Below are 12,521 nucleotides of genomic sequence, written 5' to 3'. Positions count from 1 at the left end.
GAAAAATTCATCCTGTTCTCTTAATCCTTTGTTGTTTTCTGTCTCCAGTGAAGGAAATAACTTCTGATTAACTCTATCCTATCCAGAGAGAAGGGGACCAAGCTACTCTTGTTTTTTTCTCAATCTTGGGGCAAAAAGCACCAGCACCCAAGGTGAAGATCTGCCTCTGTTAGCAGTCTTCTTGCTTGAATGGAAATCTGTGCAATGCAAAGATTTGTTTCCAAGGACAACAAATATTATATTCCATAAAATTTCCCACCAGGGTCTACAGGCACAGAGGAGAAAAATAAAATACATATTTCATGACTGGATGGATGTTTCCTGGCAGGGTTTTCTAAAACCAGATATATTAAGCTTTACACATTTTTTCGTCCCTTCAGATGACCCTTGGGGGAAATTCTGGGAGTTGAAGTCCAGGCAAGCTGGCTGGGGAATTCGTGGGATTGAAGCCCACGCATACTAGCTGGGGAATTCTGGGAGTTGAAATCCATGCATGCTGGCTGGGGAATTCTGGGAGTTGTTAGTAGTTAGTAGTTATGCTGGAGGAAGTCAAACCAGATCTCCATGGACCTCATCTGCATGAAGATTATGGAGGGCAGAGGCTACCTTGGTTCAGCTTCAACATCTTTAGCTACAAGCTTCATAAGATGGAGGACATTCTACTAAAAGTTCTGAAGAACTACAGTACCCATGCTCTAGTAGCAGTCAGAACACTAGTTCCATCTTGCTTCTATATCAGTTTATATAGTGATATTCTTGGCTTTTTTAAAAACAGGAAAATCACACAGTTGGGGGGCTGTGTGCCCCAGAGGCGGCTACTTGTTAGCAGCGCTTCCTGGATGGCCCATGGGATCCCCCACCACTATGTGGCCGCATAGTCACTCCAAGAAGTGCAACAAAGGAGACGCACCCTCTACAATGTGACTAAATATGGGAGATCTGCTCTCCATTGGAGGAGAGACAGGAGAAGAATCCAACAAATCAATCCCACCCAAAAAAGAAATCTGCCCCAATGTGTGGATTTTAGCTTTTTAAATGGTGAAACAGTCATCTTTGTGCTGCTTTATAGTATGTTTTGTTTTAGTAAAAAAAAAAATGGTCTCCCCCAGGGAACTCAGTTATTGCTGCATTCCCTTTATTTGCCCAAAGACTAAGGTGCTCTTCTTCTGGGGGGGTGGGGGTGAACAAAAAGGAAAAATAAATCAGGAAAAACTATAATCACGTACAGCCTCGCTGAGAGCGGTCACTGTGGTTCAGACAGAGATCCGAAGAGAACTGCAACTTTTGATGGCTCGTTTTTTAATTAGACGTGACCTGGGAGGTCATCTCTGAAGATGAATAAGATGCGCTGCGCCTTCAGAGGGAGGCTGGAGTCAATTAAGGTGGCAAGCAATATTGTTCCAAAAGCTTTTCAGAAGAAAGTGGCTGGGCTCCCCCGCCCCGCCGTCAGCCTCTCCGTCAGCCTCTCCCTCGGCTTCCCAAGAAGATTTCAATAGCGTTAGTCAATCTGGCTCTGCTTGAGCTTCTTTGAAGCTACGGCCATAAATAAGCATGAATGGTGGACTTGTTAAGAGAACAGTCAGTCCAGGCTAATAGGAGCCTTGGTCCTCCAGGCGAAGGGCGCCAATTAGGAGCTGCCAGCGAGGTCCCATTGTCATGATAGAGACATGGAATCTCGGCTGCTAATGACTATTTGTTGTCCCCTCCCAGAGAGTTTGCTTGCCTCAATAAATCGTAAAACAGACATCTAACTCGAGATGCAGAATTCCATCCTGGATTCTGCTGGGGCCAAGGGTTGGTTTCCACTTCCAGTCCATGGTGGGAGGACAGCTAGCAGGAGCACAGTGTGCAAAGTATATTTTTTGCTTTGATTCTTTATTAGATTTATATCTTGACCCATAACACGCCCTCCTCCCCCTTTTCATCCAAAGAACAACCCTGGGAGGATTTGGCCTTACCCAGAAGGAACGTCCAACTTGTTTTTGAAAATATATGAGGTGGGGAAGGCTCACTGTAGAGGATGCATCTCCTTTATTGCACTTCTTGGAGTGACTGTGTGGGCACACCGTGATGGGGAATCCCATGGGCAATCCAGGAAGTGCTGCCAGCAAGAAACAGCCTCCCGGGCACACAGCCCCCTAACTGTGTGATTTTTCCTGTTTTTGAAAAAGCCAAGAACATCACAATATACACTCCTGGCCCCCCTAAGTCCATCAATAGTGTCCCCCCCCCCCCGCTTCCGGATTTTTAAAAATTAAAAATTTGGAGAAGAAGCGACTAGGCTGGAAATCTGCCCTGTAAAACAATTCAGTTTCCTCCCTAAATAGAATGTGGAGCTGAGATGTCCAACTGAGTTTCTCCTCTGGCCATTCTTCCCCGTTTTTGTTGTCTTCGTACATGGGTGTCCACAGAGAAGGGTCAAAAAAGTCAGGATGGCTGCTTCAAGCATATGGTTGCAGCTGGCTTCTGGCTTTTTTGACCCCCTTCCAGGTATCCCTCCCTTCAAATCCCTTCTCATACTATTGTTATACTACTGGGAGCTCCTTCCTGACCAGATCTAGCAAAGTCTTGCAAGCCCCAGCCGTTTTAAGCCGAGCTGAAGCCTAGTTTTACAGGAATTGCTCTGCGCAAGCTACTTTTGGAAGACCATCAGAGTGAACCTGCCCCTTTTGGCCTTTCAGGTGGAAGGGAGCCGTGGTCAACTGGAACGGCACGGACCCCATCTTGTGACTGACTTCTTCAAGCAAAACCAGGTCCCACCCGCAGGGGGAACCTGGGCATTTGTCGTCCCTGCACCAATCCGATGCAGACCGGCCGAAGGACGTAGGAGGGACGGTGGCTGGGCCTCATCATGCACACCTTGTGCTCCTGCCTGTGGCATAAGAAGGCGGCTGTCCTCTCCTCGGTCACCCGGCGTGTGGAAACAGGAGAGCCAACCCCGACCGAGAAAAACAAAAAAGCAGTAAATCTGTCAACATCCCATCAAATTCCGTTGCTGAATCCATGCCATGTCCTGTGATTATATCTGTTGAACAATACTGATGGCAGCCACCTTTCTTTCTGTAAAAACCAAGCGATGACAAAAAAAAGTCCCCGGGTCCGTTTTAAAGCTAGGAAGCCGAAACGTACATTAAAAACAAACAAAAAAGTTCGAACTCTTGTTCCCGAGAGCATTTCTTTTGGCTAGCCCAAAATATTTTGGAACCAAAGACATCACTGCCGATTTCTTCTTTTTTTAACTGATTGAATTGTAATCTATTTTTAATTTGGTCCTTGGAACTCCCGGCCGCTGGGAGAACGGAGATGATGGGGCCGTCTCTTCTTTTAATTCCTGTAACTGAAGCTTGCCTTTTTTTAAGGCTTAAAATGTAGCTTGCCAAGCCCATTCTGGACCTATAATTCTATGCCCTGAAAATAAAAGGACTGTAATTTAGGAATCATTTTATCTCAGTAGAGAAATGATGATTTCTATTTGAATAGCTCATATTGGAGCTGCCCTCAAGAGATTGACATATCTAGGTAATCTATGCTCTGACGGTACTGCACCCGTCTGATAAAGCTGATGTGGGGTTTATGGCGTAAACTACAAGTTGTCCTGCCCCACCATGCAAGCATTGACATGTTTCATGAATAAATCATCTGATGGTCCCAATAGGTGCTAGGAATTGTCAGCAGTGGGATTGGGGACCAAATTTGGCATGTTCACATCAGCCCTTGGAGCAGTGTGGCAGCTTGAAGATGTGTGGACTTCGACTCCCAGAATTCCCCAGCCAGCTGTGCTGGCTGGGGAATTCTGGGAGTCGAAGTCCACACATCTTCAAGCTGCCAAGGTTGAGAAACACTGCCTAGAGTGGCTCAGTTTTTATCACAGAAGCTTGGGCGTAATTCTCTTGCAGGAAATTTATTTGTAGGAATGAAATGCTCAAGGAGAAAAACTGGTGACGACAACACAGCGGGCAAAATCTTTCCCTCGTTCATTTCTGAGGTTCAGCTGGGGGGGGGGGGCAACTCTCAGGAAGAAGTACTGTAATTTGGGGACACTCTGTGGTCTTGAGAAGGGACCGGATAGGAAAAACCCAAGGTCGGGTTCCATGTTCCCCCATGTGCCTTAGGATTCAAAAGTGTAATAGGGCTTCCCCTGGACTTTTTCAATGACATTTCCTCTAGAATTTCTTTCCCCAGTAAGATTAGAATTCATTTTTCAAGTGCAATGAGTGCATTTAAAAAAAAAAAGGCAAGACTTTTGTATGTAATGTAAGTGATGCTTCTTGGATCCCCCTCCCCCCCATTATAGATTTAAATTGTATGTAGGGAATATTATGTGTCGTTGTGTAAATAAAGAAGAGGGCTTAATATGAAGAAAAATGGACCTTTTCTCTTTTTTTTCCAGAATGAGGGTTGTTCTTATCCAACAGAAAACCAGAAGAACACATATCACAAATCCCAAATCTGACTGGGGGTGTCTGCAGAGGGGGAGAGGTTTAAAAACAAAACATCAAGATGGCTGGTCTATCTGCACAATTGAAGCCCAGTTCTGTGTAAAAAAAGGGGCTGGGGCTTCAGTTTGGTAGTCATGGCAGCCATCTTGACTTTTTTGACACACACACACACACCCATGGTCCCCACCAAAGCCCTGATAGCTGGGATTTACTGAAAGCATTTTCAGGCTATTTGTAGAGTTAATTCATAAACCACACCAGAGAACTTTTGCCTTTAAAATGCTTTTTAAAACCTGTTGGAAAAATGCTCTTTGCATTTCTGCTCTTGTGAAACTATTGTCATGCCCCAAATGCACACCGGGAAGGTGTCACCACTGAAAACTTTGGAATTTCTGTTTTGGGCTTCCATGATGCATACTGTTCATCTCCCTCCCTCCCTCTCATCATCCATTATTATGCTCCAATTTCTAAAGACACTCTCTGGCCTGCAAGAATTTTTTTTAAAAGGAGGTAAGACATGCAGGATTTAAATCTGGTTTTAAATGTTGTGTTCTACAGCTTCTTTAAAAGCCCAAAGTTCCCTCAATTTAGCAGAAAGTCCAATCCAGAGACCCAGAGTAGAGACACAGTAGGCCAGTGTTTCCCAACCTTGGCAACTTTAAGATGTGTGGACTTCTTCTCCCAGAATTCCCCAGCCAGCCATGCTGGCTGGGGAATTCTGGGAGTTGAAGTCCATGCATCTTAAAGCTTGCTGGCTGGGGAATTCTGGGAGTTGACGTCCATGTATCTTAAAAGATGCTGGCTGGGGAATTCTGGGAGTTGACATCCATGTATCTTAAAGCTTGCTGGCTGGGGAATTCTGGGAGTTGACGTCCATGCATCTTAAAGCTAGCTGGCTGGGGAATTCTGGGTGTTGACGTCCATGCATCTTAAAAGATGCTGGCTGGGGAATTCTGGGAGTTGACGTCCATGCATCTTAAAGCTTGCTGGCTGGGGAATTCTGGGAGTTGACGTCCATGCATCTTAAAGCTAGCTGGCTGGGGAATTCTGGGTGTTGACGTCCATGCATCTTAAAAGATGCTGGCTGGGGAATTCTGGGAGTTGACGTCCATGTATCTTAAAAGATGCTGGCTGGGGAATTCTGGGAGTTGACGTCCATGCATCTTAAAGCTTGCTGGCTGGGGAATTCTGGGAGTTGACGTCCATGCATCTTAAAGCTAGCTGGCTGGGGAATTCTGGGTGTTGACGTCCATGCATCTTAAAAGATGCTGGCTGGGGAATTCTGGGAGTTGACGTCCATGTATCTTAAAAGATGCTGGCTGGGGAATTCTGGGAGTTGACGTCCATGCATCTTAAAGCTTGCTGGCTGGGGAATTCTGGGAGTTGACGTCCATGCATCTTAAAGCTAGCTGGCTGGGGAATTCTGGGTGTTGACGTCCATGCATCTTAAAAGATGCTGGCTGGGGAATTCTGGGAGTTGACGTCCATGCATCTTAAAGCTTGCTGGCTGGGGAATTCTGGGAGTTGACGTCCATGCATCTTAAAGCTAGCTGGCTGGGGAATTCTGGGTGTTGACGTCCATGCATCTTAAAAGATGCTGGCTGGGGAATTCTGGGAGTTGACGTCCATGTATCTTAAAAGATGCTGGCTGGGGAATTCTGGGAGTTGACGTCCATGCATCTTAAAGCTTGCTGGCTGGGGAATTCTGGGAGTTGACGTCCATGCATCTTAAAGCTTGCTGGCTGGGGAATTCTGGGAGTTGACGTCCATGCATCTTAAAGCTAGCTGGCTGGGGAATTCTGGGTGTTGACGTCCATGCATCTTAAAAGATGCTGGCTGGGGAATTCTGGGAGTCAACGTCCATGCATCTTAAAAGATGCTGGCTGGGGAATTCTGGGAGTTGACGTCCATGCATCTTAAAACATGCTGGCTGGGGAATTCTGGGAGTTGACGTCCATGCATCTTAAAAGATGCTGGCTGGGGAATTCTGGGAGTTGACGTCCATGCATCTTAAAACATGCTGGCTGGGGAATTCTGGGTGTTGACGTCCATGCATCTTAAAAGATGCTGGCTGGGGAATTCTGGGAGTCAACGTCCATGCATCTTAAAAGATGCTGGCTGGGGAATTCTGGGAGTTGACGTCCATGCATCTTAAAACATGCTGGCTGGGGAATTCTGGGAGTTGACGTCCATGCATCTTAAAAGATGCTGGCTGGGGAATTCTGGGAGTTGACGTCCATGCATCTTAAAACATGCTGGCTGGGGAATTCTGGGAGTTGACGTCCATGCATCTTAAAACATGCTGGCTGGGGAATTCTGGGAGTTGACGTCCATGCATCTTAAAACATGCTGGCTGGGGAATTCTGGGAGTTGACGTCCATGCATCTTAAAAGATGCTGGCTGGGGAATTCTGGGAGTTGACGTCCATGCATCTTAAAGTTGCCAAGGTTGAGAAACACTAGAGTAGGCTGTACCCCAAAGTGATTGCCTTGTGATGCAACAATTTGTTGGCCTTGAGTAGATAAGCTTTACCTGTGCATAAGACTCCCAAGAGGCAGGGGAGCTACTGAAGCAAAGCCATGCAAGTGATCCAGTCTGGAACCTAGACTCATTGGAAGGGGCCTCTGAGGTCCTCTAGGCCAACCCCATTATCCCTGTTTTCAATCTGTTTTCAAAGTGTTTCACCCTGATGAAGAGGCAAAGCTCTAGTGATAGAAAACGGAGCGTCTTGGACTAAACCTTAAAGCTTGTGCTAAAGCACTTTGAACAGAGGACTCTCCAGCATCTCTTTGAAGTCCTCCAGCGAAGGAGGACTCACCAAGTCATGTGGCAGCCTGTTCCACTGGCCGACAGCTTGTACAATCCGAAAATTCTGACTGTCTAGCCTGAACCTGCAATGCACAGGGATCCACTTCAATGGGAACAAGTCGACTGAACCGCCGTTGAATCACACCTCAACTGAAAACCTGACCAGGCTGGTGGTACTCAGCCCCATTGGTGTGACTGATCTTTGAATACATTCTTGCACACAGCTGACCTCCCGCTTAGTCGGATTTTCAGGACAAGCCTTTGCAAAAGATTTTATGCCACCAAATCACTGCTCCTCTTTCTCAGTCTGTTTTCTGATTTAATAATACGACAAGTCTACATTATAATTGCTCTATTATGTCCATTGTCAAGGTCAGGGCCAAGGCCAACTCATTGCGAGAGAACAATCCGCCTGCAGCTAAACACAATACCAGGTTCCTGTTTGCTGCGCGATCTAAGGACGATGCAAAATTGGCATCTGTTTGAATGGATAACCGACGCAGCGGCAGCTGTTTTTATATACCTGGTCTTTAAAAAAAATTCCAGCAGGGAACTTCAAACATAGGAAACGATTTACCCACCGGGCAGGAATTAGAAATAAAACCCAGTTTGATGCATGAGGTTTCTGCTCTAAGCAGAACAACCAAAGAGGTGGGACAGAGCCAAGGCACAATTTTGCCCTTGGCACCCCTGAATGCCTGTGAAAGACTTAAAGAAAAGGCAGGAGAAGTCAAATTGTGCAAGCCATGGTATTCACTGGGACACTATTATCCCATGGTATTATCCCATGGTATTCTATGAAATCAAAAGTTGGACTTTGAAGAAGCAGGAGGAGGAGTATTAACGCTGTTGAACTTTGAGGCTGGAGAAGACTTCTGAGAACACCATGGACAGCCAAGAAAAGAAGCAAATAGGTTATTGAACAAATCAACCCAGAGTTCTCATTCAGGGCACAAAGGACCAGGCTCAAATTATCCTACTTCGGACACATTTTGCAAAGACCCAGCTCTCTGGAGATGGCTCCGATGCTGGGAAAGGTGGAAAGAAGGAGAAGAGGACGACCAGCAGCAAGGGGGATGGACTCAGTTACAGTGGTGATGGGGACATCACTGGGAGACCCGAAAGACCAGGTTAGGGCAGTGTTTCTCAACCTCAGCAACTGAAGAGTTGAGGAATTGAAGTCCACACATCTTCAAATTGCTGCGGTTGAGAAACACTGGGTTATGGGTAGATCGTCATGGAGGAAATCTATCTATGTGGTTGCTAGGAGTTGAAAACAACTTGATGGCACATAATCAATCTGTGTACCCCCAATTCATAAATATACACTGCCCCTGCACATGGAGGTTTCATTGCTAATACGATTTGGAAATCCCCACTGTTTCAGCAGTGTAGACAAGAACCCTGTTAGGGTTTTCCCCAAACCTAATTTAACCCTCAGTCTTCAACTCCAAGTGTGGAGCCCTCCAAAATCGGGATTTTTTTTCACCGTTTTTGAGCTTGAGAAAAACTACCTTGAGAAGCTGGGCTGGCTGAGTGGAAGCTCTCAAAGAAGCTTTCTAATCCAGCAGCAGCATGAAGGATTTGCCTGGTGAGTGGAAGAGAGGGGATGAAGAAACAAATAATTCATTCCAGGGCAAGAGCAGGTCATAAAAATTAAAACAGCCCAATACAATCTGAAAACGTAACGAGCAAGTGGATAAAAAGATAGGACTTGACGAACAGGCTGTGAACAGGATCCTGGGCTGTTGCCAAGGTTTCTGAAAGCGGCTTCAGCAATGTTTGAAGGAGATGTTCTTTTTTGGTAACGATCCCAGCCTTTTAAAACATGAGAGGGGGGAAAGGGACTGAATGTGTCTGTCTGTCTGTCTGTGTGTTTAGGCAACTTTCCAGATCTTGAAAAACTTGCTTGGCACGGACCTCTTGATCTTTAGCGAGAAAAACACGCTAAATTTCGCTGCCACATTTTTAAAGAAGCGGTGAGGAATTCATAAAATGCATGGGAAGAATGTGCAGGACGGACTTCCCTTGTCCCCACCTAAACTTGTATGAATTGCATCCAATGCACATAAAACTTCTCTTTGGACCTGTTTATTTGGGTTTGAATAACAGCCAGACTGGGATCTTGACCGGCATAATAAAGCGGCAATTCTTCAGGTCCTGAAAAAGCCACTTTTGATACAAGAAGTTCTACCACATCCTCCAGCACAAAACCACGCAAAGAACGCATCAACCTTCTCCACAATTTCCTTATCCTTCCTGCACACATTTTAAACGTTCCTGTTATCTAACAGTCCAACCAACACCCTGGCTGGCTTTTTTGCTCTTGGTATGTCTAAATAATGTTTTAATTGCTGGTCTTCCTATCCTTTGCCATATGCTTGAAATCTCCCCTCGCCCTCTTCCTTGTGTTCCTGAATTGCTTTTGTTAGTAGTTCTCTCTTGGAGGGTAGAATCACAGAATGGTGCAGTAGGAATGTACCCCAAAGATCATCTAGTCTATCCTTCTGCATTCTGCAGGAAAATCGATATCAAGAGGTGATGTTCAGCCTTTTCTTAAAAACCTCCAGAGTTGGAAAGCCCACAACCTCCACAGGAAGATTCTTCCACCTTTATGCAGATCTGAAACAACCTTTCTGAACATGGGGGCATCTTCACCTTGATGGACAGGACAAGCTCTTCCAAAGCAAAAGGACCATGGTCAACGTTTTCTCCACAGCTTGCTTTTCCCTTTCCAAACTGAAGCAGCAGATAGTTAAACATAATAGTGGTTTGACCTTTCTAAGTCTAGGGTTGGCCAAAAAGACCCTACTGAGACAGCCATTTTGTGATGGCTCCATATATAGAAACCCAACATCATGTGTAATGCTGCTTAACCCTAACTTGCACATAGTCTTATTAGATGAAATGGCACTGCCATTTTGTAAGGGTATTTTAATGGTCTTAATGATATACTGAGAGCCAGCTTGGTGTAGCGTGTAGAGGCACTGGGCTGGAAACCAGGAGACTGCAAGTTCTAGTCTTCCATTAGGCCTCCTTTCTCGACCCAAGAGCCAATCTGCTCTAGAGGTTAAAGGTGCTAGATTACAATCTAGAAGACCATGAGTTCTAGTCCTGCTCTAGGCACAAAGCCAGCTGGGCAACTTTGGGCCAATCCCTCTCTCTCACCCAAGGCCATGTCAAATCACTTCCAAAAATGTCACCAAAAACACTACGGGGCTTCGTCCAGGCAGTCACCAGAAGTCAAGACTGACCTGAAGATGCACAAAAAGAAAGATATTCCTGGGTAGCAATGACACTAAATCAGAGGGCTTTCTAAGGGATTGGATATATTCATAGAGGGGAGGTCTATCAAGGGGGCTGATAGTTTTGAAGTCTCAATCCTGCCTCTGGGTTGGGTGCATCATGCCTCCAAACCCCAGTTGTAAGAAAGGGGGCCATCTCCATCTCCTGCTTGCAAGCGTCTCAGAAGCTTCAGTTGACCATAGTGAGGAACAAAATGCTGGACTAAAAGCTGGGTTTGGGCCTGATCCAGCAGGCTATTTTCTCTTGTTCTTTTAATGTTCTTCTATTATTACATTATTCTGCTATTTGATGGAATGTTAACTCTGTATTTACGTTACAGTTAGAACCCCCTCCATGGTTGTTTCCTGACATGGACTTCTAATTTGGAGCATTCAAGCAGAATTCCCAGCTACCATCCTGGGATTTGAAATCCAGCCCATCTGGAAGATGTCAGGTGTGGGGTGGCTGTCCTAAAACAGCTCGGTTACCTAAGAATAACTCAAGATTTAAAGAAATTAAAAAGCAACCATGGGACTTCTCTTCACCTACAGCCCCAGAGAGGTCAAAGTTTCTCCCACTTTGTAGTTTTCTTTGCATGATCAGTTCACATTTCCCAAGGCCGGGGATTAAGCCCAGAAGGAAGAACAATTCCAGACCATTGACATTTTGGTTCACGCCTGTCCGAGCAGGAGTTGGATGAGACGAAAACACAAAGGCACAATGTACTTCCTTGATTTTATTGCCTTACTCACTTCATGTCATGCCAGCAAGGCTTGATTCAGGAAACTGAAATCATAAAGCGTTGATGTGTTTTAAATGGTCTTTCCCAAAAGATTGCCAAGGCATCTGAATGTCTATGCCCTAGGAAGTTTAGCCTGGAACAGTAAAAAAATTAAAAGAAAAGAAAATCTCTTCGTCTTCCTGAGCTGTGGATAGGCTGACATTTTCTTCTTCTTTTTTCTTTCTTTCCTTGTTTTTTTTTAGACCATAAACATGACTGGGCTTTGTTTATAAAGCACTAAATAACTTTTTGTCATTTTAACAATCTGTTTCCTTTCTGTTTCAGGACCCAGCGCCTGCCTTTGTAAATCAGATTATCCACTGACAATAAATAGGTCTCCGTTGTGGTCTCTCTTGCCATATATGACGTGTGAGAAGCTGTATGCCCAAAACACCCGTTTTATTTTCTTCATGAGAAGGTCTCTTAAATTCCCATCAGACCAAAGAAGGGCTTCCCTGAACGCCTGTAAAACCAAATGTGAAATTATATTCCTGTTTGCACTTCTCAACCCTACAATATTTACCTAGGCAGAAATCCTAAGAAATGAATGGGCTCTTCCTTGGCACTACAACCTTATTAATAGGTACTTAAATTTCCAAGTCATAAGGATGTCATCTTTTGGAGAAGACTCCTGAGAATACTGTGGACAGCCAAGAAAACAAACAAGCAGATCATTGAATAAATCAACCCAAAGTTCTCACTTGAGGCACAAGTAACCAGGCTCAAATTATCCTACTTTGGACACATCATGAGAAACCCAGCTCTCTGGAGATGGCTCTGGGAAAGGTGGAAGGAAAGAGAAGATGATGATCAGCAGCAAGGTGGATGGACTCAGTTACAGTGGCGATGGGTGGACCCTTGGAAGACCTGAAGGAGCAGGTTGGGGACAGATCCTCCTGGAGAAGATTTGTCTATGTGGTCAGTAAGAGTCATCACCAACCTGATGGCATATAATTGTTCAACGCAAAGACTTAGCTCTCTGGGGAAGACCATAATGCTGGGAAAGGTGGAAGGAAAGAGAAGATGATGGTCAGCAGCAAGGTGGATGGACTCAGTTACAGTGGTGATGGGTGGACCCTTGGAAGACCTGAAGGACCAGGTTGGGGACAGATCCTCCTGGAGAAGATTTGTCTATGTGGTCAGTAAGAGTCATCACCAACCTGATGGCATATAATTGTTCAACGCAAAGACTTAGCTCTCTGGGGAAG

The 12,521-nt window shown here is 45.3% G+C and overlaps 1 protein-coding gene across 1 annotated transcript in view; it reads left to right on the top strand.

Annotated features, from left to right (window-relative positions):
• The window catches only part of MINDY4 (MINDY lysine 48 deubiquitinase 4), a 70,829-nt gene extending 67,109 nt beyond the window's left edge, over window positions 1-3,720 (top strand). The window contains exon 18 of the mRNA XM_063301891.1: window positions 2,682-3,720. Coding sequence (XP_063157961.1) covers window positions 2,682-2,730 — 49 coding nt within the window. The 3' untranslated portion in view covers window positions 2,731-3,720. The remainder of the gene's footprint in view (window positions 1-2,681) is intronic.
• Window positions 3,721-12,521: the final 8,801 nt, after the last annotated feature.

Source organism: Candoia aspera, chromosome 4 (assembly GCF_035149785.1).
Source record: "Candoia aspera isolate rCanAsp1 chromosome 4, rCanAsp1.hap2, whole genome shotgun sequence".
Taxonomy (NCBI): Eukaryota; Metazoa; Chordata; class Lepidosauria; order Squamata; family Boidae; genus Candoia; species Candoia aspera.
The sequence above is the reverse complement of the archived record's forward strand: the minus strand, read 5'-3'. Positions and strand labels throughout refer to the sequence as shown.